We start from the raw sequence: 24,606 nt of genomic DNA on the forward strand, positions 1-24,606 counted from the left end.
CTGCAGGTTTACAGCCAAAACCCCTGTCCCTGCACCTCCATTCCCAGGGGGAGCTCACTCTCTGGCATCAAGTTCCCTAGGGGTGAGTTTTCTTCTAGAAGAGTCCAGGGGGAGATGTCGGGGATGAGAGGCAGGGAGTTCAGTTCAGCAGGAAGGATTCCGGAAAGAACAGTGCAGGAAAAGGGGCTGAGCCCAACTTGGAAATCGCTTCCTGGTTTCCTCAGCCCCTGGTCCAGGACTCAGGGAGACGGTGTGACAAAGAGCTCTCGGTGCAGGAGGAGAGGGGTCAGGGCAGAGTCCCAGGTCCCCGGACGTGGCTCTCAGGAGTCAGGCCCGAAGGCGGTGTCTGGGGCGGGGAAGCTCAGTGTTGGGGAGTCCCCATCTCCCTGAGTTTCACTTCTCCCTCTCACAACCTGTGTCAGGGCCTCCCGCCTGGAGACTCATGACGCGGCCGCAGTTCCCACTCCCATTGCGTGTCCGGTTTCTAGAGCAGCCAATCAGCGTCTCCGCGGTTTCCGGTAATACAGTCTTCACGGAACCACCGGCACTCCAGATTCTCCACAGACCCGAAGATGAGGGTCAGGGCGCCCGATTCTCCACAGATCCGAGGATGAGGGTCATGGCGCCCGGAACATTCCTCCTTCTGCTCTCGGGGTCCCTGACTCTGACCGAGACCTGGGCAGGTGAGTGCGAGGTCGGGAGGAAACGGCCTCTGCGGGGGCCGGAGTGAGGGGACCGCGCGGCGGGGGCGCAGAACCCCCGGGGAAGGCGCGTCTCCGCCGACACCCGCCCTGAACCCCAACCTCGGCCCCGCCCCGCCCTGACTCCTCCCCTATCCTCTCCGGCCTCCTGTCCCTTCCTCTCTTCCAGTCGGGTCTCTTGCCGCCCCATTTCCGTCTCACGACTCCCTCTCCTTTTCCCCCCTCCCGGCCCCATCCACCTCGGGGCCGGGCCGGCTCTCAGCCCCTCCCCGCCCCCAGGCTCCCACTCCCTGAAGTATTTCTACACCGGCGTGTCCCGGCCCGGCCGCGGGGAGCCCCGCTTCATCGCCGTCGGCTACGTGGACGACACGCAGTTCGTGCGGTTCGACAGCGACGCCGCGAGTCCGAGGATGGAGCCGCGGGCGCCGTGGGTGGAGCAGGAGGGGCCGGAGTATTGGGAGCGGAACACGCAGATTTACAAGGTCACCGAACAGAATTTCCGAGTGGGCCTGAACAATCTGCGCGGCTACTACAACCAGAGCGAGGCCGGTGAGCGACGCGGGCCCGGGTGCAGGTCACGACCTTCCAAACCCCAGGGTCGCCCTGAGTCTCTGCGTCAGAGCGTCACCCCGAGCTCCACAAACAGGGCCCTTAATCCGGGAAGAGCCCACAGGGATTCGCTGGGATTTTGTTTTCGGGTTTAGACTGAAAAGGCTCTGGCCAATCACCGCCCAGAGGTCTCTAGCGGGGGCGGGACCAAGTGGGCGGGGCTGACCGCGGGGCGGGGCTGACTTTAGTGGCTGGGTCAGGGTCTCATACCTTGCAGTGGCTTTGTGGATGTGACATGGGGCCGGACGGGCGCCTCCTCCGCGGGTACAGTCAGTTCGCCTACGACGGCGCCGATTACCTCGCCCTGAACGAGGACCTTCGCTCCTGGACCGCGGCGGACACGGCGGCTCAGATCACCCGGCGCAAGTGGGAGGAGGCCGGTGAAGCTCAGCATAACAGGGCCTACCTGGATGGGGACTGCGTGGAGTGGCTTCGCAGATACCTGGAGGACGGGATGGAGACGCTGCAGCGCGCAGGTACGAGGGACGAGGGACGAGGGACGGAAGGTGCCTCCTGGATCTCCCCTCAGGCTTGGGCTGACATCCCTCTACTGGGGGAGGGAAATAAGATCTAGGCCAGAATAGGCGCCTCCCATCTGCCAGGAGAGTGAGGAATCCACCTGGGTGTTCAGATTAGGTGCCAGAGAGTGACTTGCCCAGAGTGCCTATGCTTCTCTGAAGACAATTAAGGGATGCAGTGTCTTCTGGGATGGAGGGGGAAGCCATTCTTGAAACAACTGATCATTGGTTCTCTTTAACTCTGGCAGTGGCTTTGGAAACCATGGAGACTTTCTCAGGCCTTGTTCTCTGACTCACACTCTATGTGTTTGAGGTCTGACTCCAGCTTTTCTGAGTCCCTCCGCCTCCACTCAGGTCAGGATCAGAAATCCATTTTCTCCTCCTCAGTGACCTGTCTCTTACCCTAGGATGTCTCACATTGATTCTAGAAATTTTCAGAGAACAGAGATTATTCCGGATGCCTGTGTCCAGCCTGGTGTCTGGCTTTTGTGCTCCCTTCCCCCACTCCAGTTGTCCTGTCCATGCTCAGGATGGTCACATAAGCACTGCTTCAGTGGCCCCAAGAGGGATGTAAAATTCCTGAATTTTCTGACCCTTCTTCTCAGACCCTCCAAAGACACATGTGACCCACCACCCCATCTCTGACCATGAGGTCACCCTGAGGTGCTGGGCCCGGGACTTCTACCCTGCGGAGATCACCCTGACCTGGCAGTGTGACGGGGAGGACCTGACCCAGGACACCGAGTTTGTGGAGACCAGGCCTGCAGGAGACAGGACCTTCCAGAAGTGGGCGGCTGTGGTGGTGCCTTCTGGAGAGGAGCAGAGATACACATGCCATGTGCAGCATGAGGGGCTGCCTGAGCCCATCACCCTGAGATGGGGTAAGGAGGGTGATACGGGCTCAGAGCCTCTTCTCAGGGAAATCCGGAGGCCTTCTGGAGAACTCAGCAGGGTCAGAGCCCTTACCTTCCCTTTCCTTCCCAGAGCGGCCTCCTGAGTCCACCATCCCCATTGTGGTCATCATTGCTGGCCTGGTTCTCTTTGTGGTCACTGGAGCTGTGGTGGCTGGAGCTGTGATCTGGAGGAAGAAGCACTCAGGTAGGGAAGGGGTGTGGTCGGAGTTTTCTTGTCGCACTAGGGGGTGTCAAGCCCAGGTAGAAGCTTGTCCTGCCTCGTTAATGGGAAGTCCCATCCAAGGCACATGTACTTTCCTAGTCTGGGGCTAACACTTACTTTTTAGTAAAGCACATGTGAAAATGGAGGACAAATTTATCACCTTGATGAGTCTGGTAATGGGTACCTGACTGCCAGCAGTCACAAGTCAGAGGGGAAGGTTGTTGGTGAGGACAGACCTGCAGGAGGGCAGTTGGTCCAGTCTCCACATATGTACTGTCCCTAGGCTTCCTGATTCTGCTTTAGGTCTGTAATCACAGTTCTGGAGACTTCTCTGGGGTCCAAGACTAGGGGGTTCCTTTAGGACCTCATGGCCCTGCCTCCTTCCTGGCTTCTCACAGGATGTTTTCTTCTCACAGGTGAAAAAGGAGGAAGCTACATTCAGGCTGCAAGTAAGTATGGGGGTGGTGATCCCTGAGACCACTGTGATAGTGTAGACAGGAGCCCATGGGGGAGCTCACCCACCTCATAGTCCCTTCTTTAGTCTTATATCCTGTGGGCTCTGACCGAGTTGTGTTTTGTTCTACCCCAGGCAGTGACAGTGACCAGGGCTCTGATGTGTCTCTCACTGATCCCAAAGGTGAGACTCTGGAGGCCCTGAAGTGGGAGGGGTTGTGGCAGAGGGGACAGACTGGGTTATGGGGATTCTTTGGTTGGGACATTTTGAGCATGTGGTGGGCCATTTAGAATGTCACCAATTACAGCGAGGGACTTAAATTTGTTCATAATTATTTTTTTCTATAGTGTGAGACAGCTGCCTTGTGGGGGACTGAGTGATGCAGGATTTGTTCCCATTGCACCCTCCGTTGTGACTTCAGGAATCTCTGACTTCTCTTTCTGCAAAGGGCATCTGAATGTGTCTGCATTCCTAATTGCATAATGTGAGGAGGTGGGGAGACTGGTCTCCCCCACAATCCCCTCCCCTCACTGACCTGTATTCTTCCCTGATCCACTTTCTTGTGCCAGCAGAGGTGGGGCTGGGCTGTCTCCATTCCTGTCTTTACTTCATGTTGCACTGAGTTGCAACTTCTTCCTTATTGAAAATAAACATCTGTATATGAATTTGTTTTTTCAATTTCAAGCCATGAGGTGTTGGTGGGTGAATTAAAGGAGAAGATCCTAAAATTTGAGAAAGGAAATAAAGGGAAGCACTGAGAACTTCCAGAAGCCATATATTTGCTCTCCTGAGTCTGTGGCAGGTGGGGACAGGAGAGGGCTGTGAGGAGCCGAGCATGGACGGGGCTTGTGTCCAGTCAGTGCTCAGTGCATCGTGGGCTTTGATGTGGTCACTCCTTGGCTGGGTAATCTCTCTGCTCCTTTGTCCTTGTCCCTTAGGTAGAACTTTGTCCCACCAAGACCTGTGATCACAGTGACAGGGACATCACCTGGGCCTTGTCACCAGGACTGCAGGCAGTGAGGGCTTCATGTGGCCAGGTCAGCTGAGGCACAGGCCTGGGTCTGGCCCTCAGCTCCTCTGTTGGATTTTTTATTTGTTCTTTCTTTGTTTCTGTAGAGGTTGGGCCTGTTCTTGTTCTTGTTTGTGAGTTCTAATCTCATTCTCTTCTAGGTGTCCCCCATCTCTCACAGCAGCAGGAGTTTGGCCTGTCATTGTCCCCACAAGGCCAGGTAGCCCCTGCACACAGGCATCTGTGTGGTGTCCAGAGATGAATTTTCAGACTCGTCCAGCTCTGTCTTCTTCTAGGGCTTGATTGTCATTTCCACCTTTTCCCCACCTTCTCAAAGGAGCCAGATTCTGGAATTAGAGAGGAAGGATCCCATAGTTTCTCATGCTAGAGAAGTTCCTGTTGGGATTCTTCTGCTCTCTAGCCTGCCCTCTGTCCTGGCCCTTAGCTCTAGTCATCCTAGTGCTGTCTCCAATCTGAACTCTATTGTATAAAGCAGAGTAGATTTATATTTGGTTAGAAAATAGGACCCATAGTCAAAGATCATTGTTTTCCGACGAGAGAAATGTATTGTGTGTTGTGGTGTACAGGAGGGTTGGTATGGGAGGGAGAGCAGCACTTGTGAGAAAAGTACAGGTGGCATTGATGTCAGTGTGAGAGGATGTCGTGCTGTAGCTGCCACAAAACAGCGTGTGGCCTGAGGTTACATTAATAAAGATACTGTCTGTAGATTAGGGAGGTGCTCTACACTGATCATTCATTCAACTGATATTGGTTGTGTGCCAGATGTGTGACATACTATCTTTGCAACTAAGAAACAGATGAAAAGTTGAAGTGAAAACAGAAGTTGCTGGCCTTGTGGAGCATATGCTGTAGTGGGAAGAGACAGACTATATACTATAAACATAGTAAATAAGGAAAGTGTTTATGTTAGAAAGTAGCAATTGCTATGGAAAAAATGCAGTGGGGAAGGCAATCCAGAGGGTGGGGGTGGGGACAGGGAAGATGGCTCTTTTAATTTGGAAGGTAAGTGTGGGCCTCACTGGGAAGGTGACTTTTGAGGAAAGATGTGAAGGACATGAGGAATTCTCCACGAGGATGTCTGGGGGAAGTTCTTCCCAGGCAGGGGAACCTCCAGGGCAAATGTGCTAGGGCAGGAGTGTGTCTATGTGTTTGGGGAAGAGCGAGGAGGCCAGTAAGGCTGGAGCAGAGAGCAATTGAGATGAGATAGAGGTGCAGCCAGACCATGTAGGCCTGGAGGATGTTAGAAGGGCTTTGGCCTTTGCTCTGAGTGAGATGGGGAGTTACAAGACAGTTTAGGGCAGGAGAGGGACAAGGTATGACTTCTTTAAAAGGATCACTTTGGCTGCTGTGCTGAGAGCAGAATTGGGAGGCAAAGGGAAGGCACAAGGGAAGCAGCAGGAGACTAGTGCAGTGTTCCAGGCTGGAGGTGTCCACGGCTTCCACTGGTGTGAGTGGTAGAAATAGTGGGAAGTGATTGGATGCTGGATACGTTCTGAGGATGGACTTCGCAGCATTTCCTAATGGATTAATCTGGGGAATGAGAAGAGTTAAGGAGGAGACCCAGAAATTTGGACTGTGCAAGTAGAAAGATGTAGTTGCTGTCAGCAGAGGTAGGGAAGACTCTGGAAGAAGCATATTTATAGGAATTTGGTTTAAGAGATGTTGAATCTGAGATGTCTATTAGAAATGCAAGTGAGATAGTTGGATTGGCAGTTGGAAAGATGAGTCCGGAGTTTAGGAGAAATATCTGGGTTGGAGAAATAGATTTGGGAGGTGACACCATATAAATGATATTTAAAGCCTTGAGAACCAATGAAGTTACCAAGGGAGTGATCACTATAGGAGAGAAAGGAACAAGGACTGAACCCTGGCCTCCTCAGTGCTAAGGGCTCTGATCAGACCACACACCCAGGGTAGACTGCACAGTTCTGACACCACATCTAGAAGGCACAGAGGTCAGGGAGTCCCAGACTTTCCTGTGCACAGGAATCCCCTGGACATGTGGTTAAGATTCAGCAAGTCTGGAGTAGAGTGTGAGATTCTGTATTTATAACAAGGTGCTGATGCTCCTGGTCTTCAGATCACACATTCAGTGGCAAGAACGCAGACCAGGATTCCCTCATGGCTGTGAATCAGCCTCACCTGTAGGGTTTGTGAAATAAGTGATCCCTTGGTCTTTTGCCTAATACTCTGAGATGCTGGGTCTGGGAAGAGGCCCGAGCATTTTGTAAGAAGCCCCACAAGTAGTCCTGGTGCTCAGCCAGATTGGGAACTACTGAGGTCAGTGATCAGAGAGTGCCCAGGGTGGGGAGGGGGTCCTAAATCCATATTAATTTTTTTTCCCTAGGAAAGAAAAGGGAGGACCTGTATTATCAATTATGAGAAGTGATGTCAGGAAATACATGTTGTTTCCTCTACCACAGTGTATAGTCAGGTGGAAGATTTAGGAAGTGGTTCACAGTTCAGCATAACAAAAAACTCTGAATCCTTGCTCTCTGAAATTATTCCCCAGATAGATTTTTCACTCACTTCTTGGAGCAAACAATGGAATCCAAAATTTTTCTAGTTTAGACATAAAGTTATACATATACACATACATACATATATATACATATATATATGTATATATATATATGTATACACACACACACACACATATATATATATAAATAATACTGGGGACTTATATTATTTTGGAGAGGACCACAGAACAGGTTTGAGTCTATACAGTCAGGAACAAAATCAACAATCCACTCTCAGTTGGGTCCCACATAGGAACCACTGCCCTTGCTGCTAGGTACAGATGTCACTGCTCACACCACTGACACCCTTCATGATGGACCCTGAACCCTGGGGCTGGGACTGCTGTCACTACTGCTCCTGGCAACTGGATGTTGTTGCTGCCACTCATGCCACCCTTGCCAAATGCATTCTGTACAGTTGCAGCATCTCTGTGTCACCATGTCCTGAGTCAGAGTCTGACGTGGTCATCTGACTGGTGGAGCTTAAGCCTCATGCTGTGTCCATCTGCAAGAATGTTTGGGAAAGTGGATTTTCCTCTCTCATGGAGGGAGGTGGTCTCTGCCTCCCACCAAGATTCATTAAGTGTGGAATTCTCCTAATGCAGGTGCTAGGGGGCAAGGGACGGAAAAAGAATGACAGATTTCAATTTTTAGAGCAATGATCTGAGACTGGAACTCCATCTGGTCCTTTGTAGGCACTCAGGTTTAGGTGGAAGAACAGGTGACTAATAAATGACATTCAAGGTCATCTAAGGTTTACTCACTCTTACTCTGAATTTCTTTGTGGGATGGTGAGGAATTTTTTTCCTCCACCCAACCAATAATCTGATTCTCAGACACCAAGTGGGTGTCGTACTATTCAACTCAATTCTGACACTAACTACCTGGAATTAGCATTAGACCCACAGGTTAAGGGCTCAGTCCCACAAGACTGCCCTCACTTCAGACACAAGTCTCAAGTGTCAGTTCCCCATGTTGCCTGCACATCTGTCCGACTTAGCTACAAAGTTAGGGGTTCCCCCCTCAAGTTTGATAATTTGCTAGACAACTCATAGAACTCAGGAAAATGCTATGCTTACTATTACAGTTTATTATCAAGGATACAAGTGAGCAGCCAGATGAAGAGGTATGTAGGGTGAGGTCTGGAAGTGTCCTGAGCACAGGAGCCTCTGACAGCATGGACTTCGAGTGTGCCTCCCTCCCAGCATGTGGATGTGTTCACCAATTCAGATTCTGTCATGTCAGAGTTTTTTATGAAAGTTTCATTACATAGGCATGATTGATTATATCATTGGCCGTGGGTGATTGAACTCAGCGTCCAGCCCTTCCCCCCAGGATTTGAGGAGTGAGGCTGAAAGTTCCAAACCTCTAATCACAGCTTAGTCTGTCAGTGACCAGCCCCGACCTGAAACTATCTAGGACCCCTCAGCCAGAAGTCATCTCATTAGCATCCCAAAGATACTCTTACAACTCAGCAGATTCCAAAGATTTGAGAAGCTCTGAGCCAGGAACCAGGGATAAAGACCAAATATTTTTATTATACCACAGGCCACCCTCTGGTCTTTGACTACAGATCCCTTATAGTAAAAGGACCATAACAATTAAAAGATGCTGGCACATTACTAGAGTCCCATTCAGTCACTAACAATTAGTCCACTTCATCATCCTACTGAGGATATTTTCATGGCCAATAAATTTATGAAAAATTGCTCAACAGTTTTGTTCAGAAGGGAAATTCAAATTAAACCATGATGTGGTATCACTGCACACCTTCCAGAATGGCTAAAATGAAAAAGTCAGACAAAATCAATTGTTGGCAAGAATTTAGATTAATCATAGCTCTCATATATTGCTATTGGGGGAGTAAATTGATTAAAATACTTAGAAAAATTCTTTGGCGGTACCTACTAAAGCCAAACATTCACTCACCATATGATCCAGCATTTCCACTCCTAGTTATATACCCAATAGACATGATACATATGTGTGCCAAATACATGAAAAAATTATTTACAGCAGCATGATTTGTAAAATCTGGATATAATAAATGCCCATGAACAGTAGAGGACAAGAAGTGTGGTCTATTCATATAATGGAACACCTTATAACCATGAGAGTGAATAAGCTACACCCACACACAGCAACAGGGATGTGACCTGGTGACATAATGTTGAGTGAGAAAGCCAGATACAGAGGGGTATCCACTGTATAATTCCATTCTATCAAAAACTGACAGAACTCATCTATGGTGTTAAAAATCAAGATAACGGTTACTTTGTTGAGGGGTTGGTTTATGAATGAATAGGATTCAAGAGGGTTTCCCAGGATGCTGGAAATGTTGTTCCTTGATATGGGTGTTGCTTATCCCAATGTTCTTTTTGTGAAAATCCTCTGTACACTTATGATTTGTCCACCTCTCTCTATGAGTGTTGTCCTTCGTGAAAGTACACTTTTCTGGATTTTTTGAAACAATTCTTTCTAAGCTAACATAGAATTCTTTTCACTGAAAGCCCTTAGAAATGCTGAATTGAAAAAAAAATCACTGCAATTTTTTAAAAATCCAAGGAAATACATGCCTGTCATTCAGATATAAAGATGAGAATCTAAAGCAAGACCAGTAAGTCTGGGAGCTGACACATGAAAGCTTTGGGAATGGCTGTCCAGCCAGGAACTAGGAATCAAAACCCAAACAAGCCCCTGGGAGGTGGAGGGTGTGAAAGATGCCCCTAAGTAATGCATGAATGACTCATGGGCAGAGGCTAATGGGTTGGCTCGCTGGTTAGGAACTTGCACAAAATAAAGTTGGAAAATTGAGAGGTGGAGGAGAGATGTGTTCATAGACCTCTTGCCATGTGCAGAGGGAGGTGAAGATACTGGTACGCATGTGGTACAGCAGAGGGTATCCATGTTGTGGTGGCTGCTTGTAATTGAGTGGAGGAGATGACTTGATGGAGGCTGTCACTCAGCCTCTCCCCAGCACCACAGGGCTTGCTCATGGAGTCCTGTGCAAAGTGGCCATAATGATTTGGATGGAGAGTGCATGGGTACAACAATGTGCCTTTCCACTTACCAAGGCTGATCTGGCATCTGCCACTGCTGACTGCCCAGCCTGCTGATAGCAGCTGTTTCTTTGAAAAGAGAAATAAACAAAATTAATTAAGAACAAAACAGAGTTGTCTCAGGTAAATATGTCACTGCAGACACAGGAGAGATTTAAACAACCTTAAAACTATGAAGAAATTTACGGCAAGTGAAAAGACTTATTGCAAGTAAAGAAGTTAAAGCAGTTGTAAAAATTCTAAAAATTCTATTTCCCTTCAACCATATCCAGAATGTTTTACAGGTAAGTTCTACCAAACCTTCAAAGAAGGTTCCTGATCTTATATAAACTATTCAAGAGAATGGAGAAATAATGGGAGAACCAAACAACTCATTTTATTAGACATGAATAACATTGATCCTAAAACCAGTTAGGGAACAGTAAGAAAAAAATATTACAGGAAAATCACCCTTAACAAATCAGATGTGAAAATCTTGAGAAAAATAGTAGACAATATCCACCAATGTACTATAAAGCAATTAAATATCTTGACCAAGTTAGGTATCCCAAGAATGCAAGGATATTTAAACTTTAAATCTTTTAACGCAATTCACCACTTAATTAAAGAATAAGAGAAGACAAGCATGGTCATATCTTAGTAGACGTAGAAAGTACTACAGATGAAATTTAACACTCCACCTGACTCAAAATTCTTCTTCAGTGTCTGCCACTTTTAAGAACCCACGTGATTAGATTAACCCCTCCCCCCAAATCAGGATAATCTCTTCACTCTTCCAAGGTCCATGCCTTTACACATCCACAAAATCCTTTTGCTGTACACAGTAACACATTCACAGGTTCTGGAGATTAGGGCTTGGATGTGTTTGTGGGACCATTATTCTACCTACCACATCATATATGGTGATTGAATGAAGAGGTTTAATATTAGTCTAGTTAAAGTCCCAGAAGATTGCCGACACAAATAATCCATAACCAATCTATAAATCAAAATTGGAGTGAGTTTATTATGAGCCAACCCTGAGGACCATATAGCCCAGGAGAGTCCTTTCATAAAAGAATGGAGTGCTCCAAAGAAGTGGGAGTGTACAGAGTGGTTATATATGGTCAAAGAGCATGTATCACGTATGATTGGAATGTCCCTTTTACAATAGTCATTAGATTGCTTTGCCGGCACAGCAATTCTGTGAACACAGCAGGCTGATAGTCGCAAGGTGGGTGGTCATAAGGTAAGCACAGTAGGTCAGCAATCAATCCTTAGTTTAGAGAGAGATGCTTATCCTTAAGGAAATGTCGATGTGGGGGAAGTTACATCCTTATCTTTGAGGGCATTGTTCTTGTCTTTGGGACATAGTAAATACTTGAAACAGATATACAAAACAACAAAAAACAAACACATAGAGACAGAGATTGATTGGTGGTTACCAGAGGGAGAGGGAGGAGGGAGGAGGGCGAAAGGGATGATTAGGCACATGTGTGTAACGATGTATTGTAATTAGTCTTTGGGTAGTGAACATGATGTAATCTATGCAGAAATAGAAGTATAATGATGTAGACCTGAAATTTATATAATGTTATAAACCAATGTTACTGCGATAAATAAATAAATAAATAAATAAATAAATAAATAAATAAATAAATAAATAAATAAAACAGATATACAATGCATGCTCAACAGCCATGTCAAGCCCTTTTGGAAAAAAGTTCAGGGTGAATTAGTTTTACACCATGGCTTCCTCATATACTCCAATATATCCTATTGCTTGTCATTTATTTATCAAGATGAAAAGGGAATAAATGGAGGGAGGAATTGTGTAAAGAGATTATGGCTAAGGATTAAGCAAAGGTATACAGAGTAATATGAATAAAAAGTGACCCATGTGGATTCATGTTTCACAGGAACATCAGATGATAAAGATAAATGATGATCTCAAAAGAAAAAACAGATTTTCTCAAAAGGAACTACTACAGTTAGAATGAAGCCAACTTCTCCCTGTCAGGAATGGCAGCCAGAAGACAATGAAATAATGTTGCCAAAGGCTGAGGGAAAACCAATGTCACACCAGGAATTTGGGACTGGAAAATCTTTCATGTATAAGATTAAAAAGGACAATATCATATCAATATAATTGTTAATTTCTTAGCAAAATATCTACTCTAAATGTATTCGCAAGGTCATAGAGATATGTAAGAAAGAAAGAAAGCAGAAAAATTAATTGGTAATGTAAAACCATGATAAATGATTTACAGGTAAATCAATCCTGTCTATATTAATACTAATAATGTGAAGTTCAAAGCACAGAAGTAATATAAATAAAATACTTAACATGTTGTGTCACAATTTCTTTCCCTATCTTCCCACCTTCACCTAGGCTGTATCATCCTTGAGGGCTGAGAGAGCTTGATTCTTTTTATTCAGTCTCCACTCCTTATATACAGTACCCTGAATAAAGTACGTATTTAACAAATGTTTACCAAATGAATGAGTTTCCTGGAAGTCCTTAGAAGACCAGGAATAGTGATGCATACGTACAATTGAAAAGAGGCTTAGGGGGCCAGCCAGGTGGAGCAAGCGGTTAAGTGTGGCAGCCCAGGGTTCACGGGGTCGGATCCGGGGCATGCACCCATGCACTGCTTGTCAAGCCATGCTATGGTGGAATCCCATATAAAGTAGAGGAAGATGGGCACAGATGTTAGCTCAGAGTCAATCTTCCTCAGCAAAAAGAGGAGGATTGGCATCAGATGTTAGCTCAGGGCTGATCTTCCTCACAAAAATAAATAAATAAATAAAAGAGGCTTAAGGGAGTAACATCAGAGAAAATGATGGCATAGGGAACTTCAAGGGCCTTGTCCTAATACAGAACAATGAAAAAACTAGCAAAAGCCATCAGAATCAACTTATCAGAACTCTGGAAAATCATGCAGTGTTTATAGCTACCAAGAAAATGCTAAAAACAGAAAAAGGCAACAGAAATTCAGTAGGAGAGCTTTGTGGTATCTTCACTTAGCCTTGGCCCGTTTCCTGGCCCTACCTCAGCTGTGATTTTGAAGACAGCAGCCTGTGCCTCTAGTGTGGGTTCCTGGTGCTAGAAGGATCAGAGTGGACCCTGTTCTCAAAGAACTGTGATTTTTCTGGTATAATCTGAAGGATGAAGGCAAATGGCTTGTCTTTATTTCCCCTCACTCAAAACTCTCTCAGGGCAGAGAAGGAGCTAGGGCAAAGGGCATTTGTCAAAAATATTGAAATGTCAATGAGTCAGCACCTGTCACCTGGGGCAAAAACATCAGTTGGTGCAAATAATAGACATGCAGAAAAGCCTGGGAGGAAAAGCTGGGGAGTGAGGTGCTTTGGGCAATACGGGGTGTGAAAACTTCCACAAATTCTCAGGAATCTAGAAGGCATGTGCATACCTAGGTTGGGGCACATGATCAGAAAAGACCTGAGAAGGCCATGAGATCTTACATCTGGCTGATCTTCAGTCTCCACACAAGCAGGAAGGGAAGGCAAAGGCAGTTGTAAACTGCCTGGATGAGTGTGGAATGCATGCCCCAAAATACATACACACAGACACACATACACCCACACAGAGCTCAGCTTCAAAGACTGGGAAATGTTTTTTTTCTTTTTGGCTGCAGACATTTAAGGAAATCTCTGTCAAATCACTAACTGGCCACTAAGCTAACAGAACTAAGACTTCAGTGACCACAGACAACAAGGAATACAGTCCATACAAAAATAGTTAAGAAAATTCACTAAACAAACAACTACAACCAACAAGTAACAACAATCCCCAGGGAGGAAGAGGGGGAATAATCTGATTTTCAGAGTTATTACATTATAGTATTCTAAAAGTGTAGTTTTCAGCAAAAATTATGGGGCATTAAATGAAACCAGAAACTATGGCCCATTCAGAGGAAAAAACAAGAAATTGACAGAAACTATTCCTGAGGAGGCCCAGACTTTGGACTTACTAGAGAAGACATTTAAATCAACTATCTTAAATATGCCCAAAGAGCTAAAGGAAACCAGGGACAAAGAAGTGAAGGAGCCAGGAGAACTATGTTTAACCAAATAGGGACTATCAATAAGAGACACAAATTTTAAAAAGGAAACAAACAGAAATTCTGGAGCAGAAAAGTACAATAAGTAAAATGAAAAATTCACCAGAGGAGTTCTACATCAGACTTGAATATGCAGAAAAAGAATCAGCAAACTTGAAGGTAGGTCAATTGAAATTATGCAGTTTGAAGAGCAGAAAGAAAAAAGAATGAGTGAAAATGAACAGAGGCTTAGAGATCTGTGAGATACCATCAAACAAACCAACATACACATTATGGGAGTCCCCAAAGGAGAGGAGAGAGAGAAAGCATCAGAAAGAGTATTTAAAGAAATAATGGCCAAAACCCTCCTAAATTTAATGATATTCATGAATCTGCACATCCAATAAATTCAACAAACTCTAAGCAGCATAAAGTCAAAGAAAGTTACAGAGACATATTCCAATCAAACTGTCAAAATCTACAGACAAAGAATCTTGAAATCAGCAAGAGAGAAGTAACTAGTCACCTATAAGGGACCCTCAATATGATTAACAGTCAATTTCTCCACAGAAACTGTGGAGTCCAGAAGGCAATGAGATGACAAATTTAAAGTCTGAAAAAAAGTGTCAACCAAATATTCTATATCTGGCATAAGTATCCTTCAGAAATAAGGGAGAATTTAAGACATTCACAGATGAACAAAAGCTGAGGGAGTTTATCTCTAGTAGGTCTGACCTACAAGAAATGCTAAAAGGAGCCCTTTAAGCTGAAATAAAAGGACCCTAGAAAGTAACTTCAAGCTAGATGAAGAAATAAAGAACACTGGTAAAGGAACTACATAGCTAAATGTAAAAGCCAATATTGTTGCTTTTGTTTGTTTGTTTGTAACTCTTTTTTTTCTCTACATGATTTAAAAGACAATTGCAGGGCCGGCCCCGTGGCTTAGCGGTTAAGTGTGCGCACTCCGCTGCTGGTGGCTCGGGTTCAGACCCTGGGCGCGCACCGACACACCACTTCTCCCGCCATGCTGAGGCCACGTCCCACGTACAGCAACTAGAAGGATGTGAAGCTATGACATACAACTATCTACTGGGGCTTTGGGGGGAAAAAATAAATAAGTAAAATCTTTAAAAAAAAAAAAAGACAATTGCATGCTCAAATGTCCATCAGCTGATGAATGGATAAAGATGACAGATATATCCATACAATGGAATATTATTTGGTCATAAAAAGGAATGAAGTACTCATACATGCTACAACATGGATGAACCTTGAAAACATTATGATAAGTGAAAGAAGCCAGACACAAAAGGCTAAATATTATATAATTCCATTTATATGAAATATCCAGAAGAGGCAAATGAATAGAGACAGAAAGCAGATTAGTGGTTTCCATGGGCTAGGTATAGATAGGAATGGGGGTGACTCCTTAACAGGTAAGCAATTTCCTTCTTGGGTGATGAAATTGCTCTGAAACTAGATAGTGGTGATGGTTGTACAATATTGTGTATGTACTAAATGTCACTGAATTGTACACTTTAAAATTGTAAAAATGTTAAATTTTATATTACATATATTTTATATCAATTAAAAAGAAGAGGCTGGGGAATATATCCAAAAAACTTTTGTATAGTAAATACTAAGGTTTACTTCAGAATCTGCCCATCTGTCTTCCCCTCTCTGGACTTCATCTCCTACTTAGAGCTCACTATTGATCTTCTGCCTGTAGAAAGCTGCCTTTCAGAACATCCTCCCAGATCAGCAGGGTCTAAACCCCAGAATGACTTCCTACTTTGGATCCAAATTCTCAGATGCAAGTCTGAGGCTAATTTTCAGTGGGAATTAGGAGAGTGTCCAATTAGTAGGATTCACTGCAGATAACAATGATTGGTCTTCATGTTGGGGATGTCATGTGTGCGTTTCTGAAGGGAAGCCTGCTCACAATGAATACGCAGTTTGGGTACGTGCAGGTGGAGTCCTCAGCAGAGGAACTAAAGATAGCTCTAGAAACACCAGGCACCTTGCTGCTGGCTGAATGACTCACTCATCTGCCACCCACAACTGAAGAAAGAACTCTTACCTTGGCCCATCCTTCAGCTGTGTTCCACCGAATGTGGACAGACTGAGAGTGTGCAAGGTCCTGGGATCTCAGTTGCTCTTCCTGCTGTCAAGTAGCTTCTGTCCATATGGCTCATGTCCATGTGGGCTCTGCAGGAGGCTGAGTGTCCTTTAGTTCTCAAGAGTAACGTTTTCTGTGAACACGGGCTAAGGCTTCAGGTTCTCAGGGACTCAAATTCTGAAGCTTTGGGCCGGCCCTGTGGCTTAGTGGTTAAGTGTGCGTGCTCTGCTGCTGGCGGCCCGGGTTCGGATCCCGGGCGCGCACCGACGCACCGCTTCTCTGGCCATGCTGAGGCCGCGTCCCACATACATCAACAAGAAGGATGTGCAGCTATGACATACAACTGTCTGCTGGGGCTTTGGGGGGAAAAATAAATAAATAAAATCTTTAAAAAAAAAAATTCTGAAGCTTTGAAAGGGAGGAATTCATCTACTCTCTCAGGTGTGGTGGGATAAAAAAATATACATCCATGCATACATGTGTATACATACATACATACATTCATATATATATGTATATACAACAATCAGTCATCTATAAATTAATGGTATACTTAACGTTGCCTTTATTGCTCAGCTGCACTCTATAACCAAAGGATAGATCATGGATTGTGGAGAATGAGTTCATTTCTTCTTTCTGAGGAGTCATCATTAGGGATTTCTGCCCTGTGAAGTCCAAATGAGAGATTTTGTGTCAGGTTGAGGTAGGAAGGAGATCTGGACTTGTCTTCATTATCACTTTACTTCAAATGTTTTAATTTGAAAGTTAAAATATGTTTTTTATATTAGAAAAGGAAAACCTGTTCAATCGTAGAAAACTTTAAAATGCACAGAAGAAATATAGAAATATGGCCTCTCTTCCAAAAATCTTTGTTAACTGCTACATTGTTGAAGCTGCATAGACTCCAGTGGAAATGGTGCTCCCTGGAGCTGCTGTTTGTAGTGGTCCTGATATTCATTCTGTAGTTTTCTCTGTGTTTACATACATTAAATATATATGTAATATAATAATAATAAAATAATATTATATATACTATTATTATATAAATAATATTATATAAAATAATATTACATATATATGTGTGTATGTGTTCATTTTACAAAGTTTCATTCATATATTATGGGTTATTCTGAATGTTATTTTCTGAAATAAAATTTGTTGTTACACAACAAATAGTTTTCCATGTTATAAACTCTGCATAGATTTTACACCTCTTTTACAAGCTGCACACCATTTCAAATAAAGATTATTACCAGACCCCTTTTGTTTCCATCTGCTTTCCTCTCCTCTTCCTATAAATAATGATCTGGCAAGCATTTTAATGCATGAAGAGTCTCTGTACTTTGGATTTTTTAAATTCACAGACTATTAGAATGGAAAATATTAGGTCAAAGAGTTTAAACGTTTTTAAGCCTTTTCATACATGTGGTCAAATTGCTTCTCGAAATCACTGTACTGCCATATTCATTCATTTAACACATTTATTGAGACCCTACTCTGTGCTGGGGATGATGCTAGGGATACAGTGGTGAAGAAACAGACAAGGCCTCTTGCTCAAGGAACATATATTTCGGTGATACTAACTGACAATAAACAAATAAAATTTGTCATAGGATTAGTGATAATTGCCGTGGGGAAAAATATGCCTGGGCTAGAAGATTGGTGAGGGGAGATGGCAGGGCATATATTTCCGACAGGTTTGTTGGACATGACCTTTCTGAGGACTTGACCACTGGACACTTGAGCAGAGACCTGACTGGTGTGAGGAGCAGCATGTGGGTCCCTGGGGAGGGCGTGCACATGGGGAGTCACAGCAGGAGCAGGTGCCCTGAGACAGGACTGGGCAGTGTCCAGAGGCCGGTGTGAGTAGAGACAAGTGAGCTGGGCTGAGAGTGGTGGGACGAGGCCAGAGTGGTCAGAGGGGCCCTGTCCTGAGGGCCTTGTAGGCAGTGGTGAGGGATTGGGATTCCATTCTGCCTAAGAAGGGAAGACACTGGAGGCTTAGGTGGGATGTGGTGGTGAGGACATGTTCTAATTCACCTTTAAAAAGATGGCTTTGTCTGTCACATGGACAGTGGACAGCAGTGCTTGGGGGTCAGCAGGGAGCCCAGCTGGAAGGCCCACATGTTCGCTGTAGCAGAGAGGATGGTTCCATTCCAGGATGGAAGCAGTAGAGGTGTGAGAAGTGACTGGATTCAGTGTTGATAAGTTTTTAAGATGGTCTTAGCAGTAATTCAGTGGAAAATCACACATTTATTTCCTTCTCTTCATTCCACAGTTGATTCAAGGTGGCTTACTACAACAAACCCAATGTAATATACATGAATTATTTAAAAATAAACACCAAGGGAAATATAAATTTTAAAATGCTAAGACTGGGCCAAAGCTAGAATATTACTAGGCAAGCTGGAACATCTGAAACATTTGCTGGCATGGAGAGTTTCAGCAAATATTTATGTGTGTGTTACTTTTTTATATTTTTATTTATATGTAATGTACTTAATATATTGGTATATTTATATTTATAAATTATAAAATATATATTAAAAATATAAAAATATATAATTATATATTTGTAAATTATAAATATATGTTTTTATGTATGTTTATATTTCAAATATATAGGTATAAAGAAAGAGAGAGAGAGATTTAGTTTAAGGAATTGGCTCATATGATTGCAAAGGCCATCAAATGCAAAATCTGTGGGGTAGGGTATGACACCAGGATGGAGACTCCTGGAAGAGCTGGTGCTGCAGTTCAAGTGTGAAGGCAGTCTGCTGTCACGAGTCCTTCTTCCTTGGGGGAGGTCAGGGTTTTTGTCTATTAAGTCCTTAAACTGATTGTAGAAAGCTCACCTACATTATGGAGGATAATCTGCTTTACTCAAGCTCTACCTATTTAAATATTAATCTCATCTAAAAAATACCTTCACAGAAACATCTAGAATAATGTTTGATCAAATATCTGGGTACCGTAGCCTAGCCAAGTCGACAAAGAAAATTAACCTTCATGTGGGGCCATAGCTCACAGAACCAGTCCTTTTTTCCCCACTTCAGAGAGAGTTTCAGATTTCACACTTAGACAAGGTCAAAGCAAATTAATTCCAAGATATTCAAAGATGAACTCAACATCTACAAAGTCATTGAGTAAGTATAAAAACCTCAGAAGTCCAAAGAGATTCTAGATTTCTCACCAGAAATGGCCTCTGTGCACTGCTGAAGAGAGAGGGTCCTTTCTGGGGGCCCCAAGACATAGGGGTTGGGCTGCACCACTAGAGATGTCCTTCTTTCTACCTATAGGTCCCACAAAGCCTTATAGCCAACTCTAGTGATGTCACCTGAGCTAGGATTTTGGTTTTCTGATGTTGGTTCTGTCTGATAATTTGTGTCAGCTTCAAAGTGTGACATAGGGATTTTCTTGTAATGATATTCCTTTGATAGACTTTGACATCCACTCACGGTGGCTCTGACTTCTCTGCCTGGTCCCTGGAGGGAATGGACTGTCCTGCGCTTCTTTTCAGTGTCCCTTTGTGTAAGAGTAATCAGTAGACTTGGAGTCAGGGGTTCCCCTACTCTCTCCCTCCTCCCTAATGCAGAGTGCTTTAAGATTTTTGGGGAGCAAGGGTCTTCACAGTTTGCTGATCAGATGAATATCATTGTCTCATGTCTTGAAATAAAGCACATGTGCACATAACACCAAGTCTTGCAATGCCAAAGTGGGGAGGTTTCCTAGACTTGGACTCTCCATTTACACAGAGAGAGAGGGATGGGTGGGAGTGGGAGCTGATGTCCAGAGTGGGAGCACCAGGTGCCCTGCAGGGTTTGTCCATTGGTGTTTGTTTTTTTTTCCTGAAGTTGAGAGGAATTTGTACTCAGGAGGAGAAAGCCTTGAAAAAGGTAAGAGATATTCAGGGTGGGTGTAGGGAGGGGAAAAGGAAGAGGAGTAGAGACAAAGGAGAGTGGGGCTGGGCAGGAGGTGAAGAGAGTCCAGGAGGAGAGGCCCTGGCCCAATGGCAGCAGTTCCACATTGTGGAATCATTCCACAGTTGATTCAAGGTGGCTTACTACAACAAACCCAATGTAATATACATGAATTATTTAAAAATAAACACCAAGGGAAATATAAATTTTAAAATGCTAAGACTGGGCCAAAGCTAGAATATTACTAGGCAAGCTGGAGCCTGGAGCCTCGGTGTGGGGAGGCCTGAAGGCCATGAGGAATGGGGAGGGTGCAGGACCTTCTGTTGGCCAGAAAAATCAGGGCAGAATTTTGTTTTGTTTTGTTTTTGTATTTTATTAAGATGAATTTGGTAAATAAGCCAGCATGGGAAATAAGGACCTACTTTTCAAAGGATAACTTCTATAGTCTCCCCCCAGTTTCAACTCGTCACCAGTCTCCTGAAGAAGGGAGCCAAGTACCACCACGAAGCTCGTGACTCTTGCTCTTTCTACTCGGGTCTCTGCACTTCTGTCTATGGTCTGGGCTGAGGGAGGCGGACTACGAGGTGGGGGAAGGAAGGAGGAGTGTGGAGGCTTCAGGCACTCCCTTCTGCACTTCCTTTCTCTGCAGTTATTGCTTGAGTTCCTGCCTCCCCGCTTATACCTCAACCTTCACCAGAGCAAAGCACAGGAGGCACTCTAGGCCCGGAAGCCCCTCGGGGCCTCAGAGTGCAGCTTCTCAGCCTCCTCTCCCCGTGGCCACTGCCAAAGAATGAGCCCTAGGGAGCCTTGCCCAGGTGGGCTGAATCCTCTTACAGGTACTACCTTTGCCCAAATATTCTTGAGAGTTCTTTAGATCAGAAAGTCAGTGTCATTCTTCAGACTTGCTCTGAAGCCTTTGACCTTTCTCAAGGGCAAATCGATGCTCAAGGAACAAGATCTGCCCTGACTTTTTCTAAGACCCAAGGACACTATGGCAACTCGGGTTTCGAACGTGGCTGAAGTGTAACTGTGACAGAGTCCCCAGTGCCGGCACTGATTTTGTGCTTCTTTTGATTCTAGCCCAAGCCCTTTGTCATAGTTGTGACTTGTCTGTCTACTCCACTAAAAACATCCCTTTCAGTAACAATTTATGAAAGATTCAGTGCTATCGAAATGTGAAGGATTATCTTAGAGAAGAAACTATCTAGTGTTGGGTTTTAATTAACATTTTGGTTTTTAAAAATCTGTAACTTATGAGTCTGGGGCTTAGTTTTACAATATTTTAAAACTGAGATATTCTCTCTGCAAATGTATACAAAAGTTAAATTTTGGCATATTAGAGAAAGTGGAAGTCATCAAGTTATCCCACTCCCTGAGATATCACTGTCAAACCTTTGGTGAGGAATCTTCTAGGTTTTCCCCTATGTAAAACATGTATTATGTAAGTGGGATTAGTGGCATCGTAATGCAGCTTGTTCTTAATCTTTGACAAAGCTTAACAGTGTGTTGGGCACACCTTTTTATAGCAATACATTAACATCTATCCTATGCCTTTTATTAGCTGCAAAGAATTTTATCACATGTCCTTTCTTTGGGGACGATGGAGATGTCCTACATCTTCACTGTGGTAGTGGTGACAGGGGTGTGTACACTTGCCAGAACTCAACCAGCTGTGCATTCCAAATAGATGCGTTATATTGTATGTAAGTATGCCCCAAGGAAGTTGGTTTTAAAAACGTTATCCTCTTTGAAATTTGTACTTTGGTTATGTAAAAACCACAAAACACCTTGTTCTTGTTGCTGAGAGACACCCTAACACATCTGGAGGTAAAGTGTCCTGATCTGAGACTTTCTCTCAAATGGTCCCGCAATAACAACAATAAGCATCTATTTACGCATTCAGAGAGGGATCAGACAGCTGAAGTCAAATGTTAACAAATGACAAAACTAGACAGAGGGGATAATAATGGTTAGAAATAAAAATACTACATCTTTTGAAATTTATTTCCCCTTTAGCTTTTTGCTTCGTTTTTTGCCCTATCCTCTTTTCTTCAACACTTTCCCCCTTCCCTTCCTCTTTTCCCCATTCTCTCCTTTACATCTTATCTCCTGCGTAATGGAGCCCAGTAATCAACACTCGTGACTATGTCCACCTGCAGGAGTCAGGTACAGAGACGCGAGTGGGCTCCCGCCTGGGCAGGTTGTAAGCGGCAAAGCGCTACCGGCTTGGTGAAAGCTGATTCAGTCAGGATCTTCCCGCAGCGGGGACTTGCCTTCCCGGGGTGACCAGAGGCTGTAGGAAGGGTTTTCCGTTGTTAGAAGCCAAGGTCGGGGCCCCGCGGGGGAGGGGGCCGGAAGCAGCATTTCCCTACTCACGGGCCTCAGAATCAACCAAGATGCTGTTTATAATAAGTCAGATTCCAGATCCCTTTCCAGACTCAAGGACTCAGAATTTCCGCGGACCCGGGCAGGTCTGCGTTTTCACCACCGGTAGGTGTAACTGCCCAGGAGTATGGGAACCAGAAACCTAAGTGCAGCTCGGTCGCCTCCCACTTTGCCCATAAGCACCTTTACTCTGCTTTTATAACAATGAGCAACTCTTATTTGCTTTAGGCCAGGGTAGGGGGCATGGGTGATCATCACCCTCCTTGTAAACTCTGGGCCAGCCCACTGGAAAATGAGCCCAGGCCGCCCAGCGAAGCCCCGCCTTGGGTTATGTAAGCCTCTTTTTCGGTTTCTTTTCCAGACCCAGCAGTGGCCCCTGAGGTCTGCGCGAGGAAGGCACCCCTACGCTAGTGAGGCAGGGGTCCAAAGGCAGGATTGGAAGGAGAAAAAGTACTTTATGAGGAGGATGGGAAGGGGGCTGGAAGCAAGGTGGGTTGGAGGGGAAAGGGATTTATACAGAAGACAACCTCGGAGGCCTGGTGGGGGAGGGGCAGCCATGCCTAGATCCTGGGGTGCACCCCAAATCCAGAGCCCTAACCATCAAGGCCTCTCCGACCCCTCAGGAAGAGTGAGAATGGCTTTATCTCTCATTGTAGTAATTCCTAAGTGCATTGGAACAAACTTAGCATATATATTTTTTTATTTTAAAGTATTAAATGTTTTTTTGAGGGAGGGATGAGCTGAATGAGAGTTTGCTGGAGCTGCCATGCCTCCTCAAGGAGGGTTGACATCATGGAGGGAAAGGCTTGGGACCAGCTGTTGGGAGAGCTGGGTTCCATCTGCGTCTCTACACTCTCACTCCCCTTGTGACCTTTAGCAATGACAAGAATCTCTCTGAGATGGGACAGGACCCATTCCCTGTCGTGCTAAATAAATTGTGATGGTCAAAGTAATTAATTAATAAAAATGGATGTGAAATCTAAGAAATTGTTAAAACTTTCTGATGCATGATATTTCCATCCACAGAAAAAGTGTGGGATAGGGGACTAGTGGAATGGTTAGTAATGATGGGTATATTTCAACTTTAAAAAAGCATTTTCAGGGGAGACAAAGGTGAAATAAACTCTGTTCCTGCTCCTGGAGTGGCTCCTTGTCTATTGGGGGAAGGATAAGTTGGTAAGATGGAGTTTAAGGCAGGGCACGCTTGGTACCATCAGGGAGGTTCAAACCATGGCCTAGGCCAGTGGTTCTAAAACTTCCCTACACATTGGATTCACCCAGGGATCTTTAAAAGATATGAAGGTCTAGGTCCAACCCAAGGGATACTGATTCAATTAGTTTGGGCTGTGACCTGGCCATATGAATAGTAAAAACTCTCTGGGTGGATCTAATAAGCAGCCAAGATTGAGGACCATGGGCGAGATGTTCCCAAGACCAAGAGATGTGTGTTGGGGATCACGCACAGCTTTCAGTAGAAGGAGTGTTTCAGGATGGCATTATTGTTAATATTAATATTATTATTGAGATATAGTGCATATATCACATAATTCACCCTTTTAAAGTGTACAATTAGGTGGATTTTAGTATAATCCTGAGGTTGTGCCACCATCACCACCATCTAATTGGGATGATCTTTTAGGATGTGCAGGTCTCATGGGTTGGAAGGCAGAGGTGAGAGTAATCCAGAGGAGGGAGATGCTTAAGCAGTGGCATCCTGGTGGGACATGGTAAGGAGATGGGAGGAGTCCACTTTTACTGCAATCCAGGGGACATGTCACAGAAAAATGAGGGTGATGCCAGACAGCGGGTTGTGGCAGCTGTGGGCTTTGATGGTGGAGTAGAGGCATCATGTGTTAAATTCAGCAGAGGGGGCAGCTGTGGATGGTGTGGGGCCTTATGGTTATAACTGGGGGCAGGCACAGTGTTAGGGAAGCCTTTGCAGTTTCCTAGGCTGAGGTAGATGAAAGCCTGGACTAAGGTAGTGGCTGTGGGATTGAAAAGGGGTTAAAAGAGCTGACTTTGAGTCCATGAGGCAGAGGAAAGGGGGATCAGAAGGGACCAAGGATGGTGATACTAAGAGCACTAATGGAAGGGGAGACGCTGATGTGGTGAGGGATGTGCAGTTTCCTTGTA

The 24,606-nt window shown here is 44.7% G+C and overlaps 2 protein-coding genes across 3 annotated transcripts in view; one reads left to right on the forward strand and one right to left on the reverse strand.

The window, feature by feature from the left end:
• Window positions 1–24,606, reverse strand: part of LOC131413874 (saoe class I histocompatibility antigen, A alpha chain-like) — a 257,210-nt gene that overhangs the window by 65,124 nt on the left and 167,480 nt on the right.
• On the forward strand, window positions 389–12,349 carry LOC131413869 (HLA class I histocompatibility antigen, B alpha chain-like). Of its 2 annotated transcripts, none has more exons than XM_058554821.1 (8): window positions 389–683; window positions 981–1,250; window positions 1,511–1,786; window positions 2,434–2,709; window positions 2,813–2,926; window positions 3,361–3,393; window positions 3,534–3,581; window positions 11,908–12,349. In XM_058554821.1, the coding sequence occupies exons 1-8, from the start codon at window positions 443–445 to the stop codon at window positions 11,931–11,933; spliced, it is 1,284 nt and encodes a 427-aa protein (XP_058410804.1). In that variant the 5' UTR covers window positions 389–442; the 3' UTR covers window positions 11,934–12,349. The 2 variants fall into 2 exon arrangements, with proteins under 2 accessions (XP_058410804.1, XP_058410805.1); XM_058554822.1 differs by lacking the exon at window positions 11,908–12,349 and adding an exon at window positions 3,746–4,063 and having other exon boundaries at window positions 394–683.

Source organism: Diceros bicornis, chromosome 14 (assembly GCF_020826845.1).
Source record: "Diceros bicornis minor isolate mBicDic1 chromosome 14, mDicBic1.mat.cur, whole genome shotgun sequence".
Lineage (NCBI taxonomy): Eukaryota > Metazoa > Chordata > Mammalia > Perissodactyla > Rhinocerotidae > Diceros > Diceros bicornis.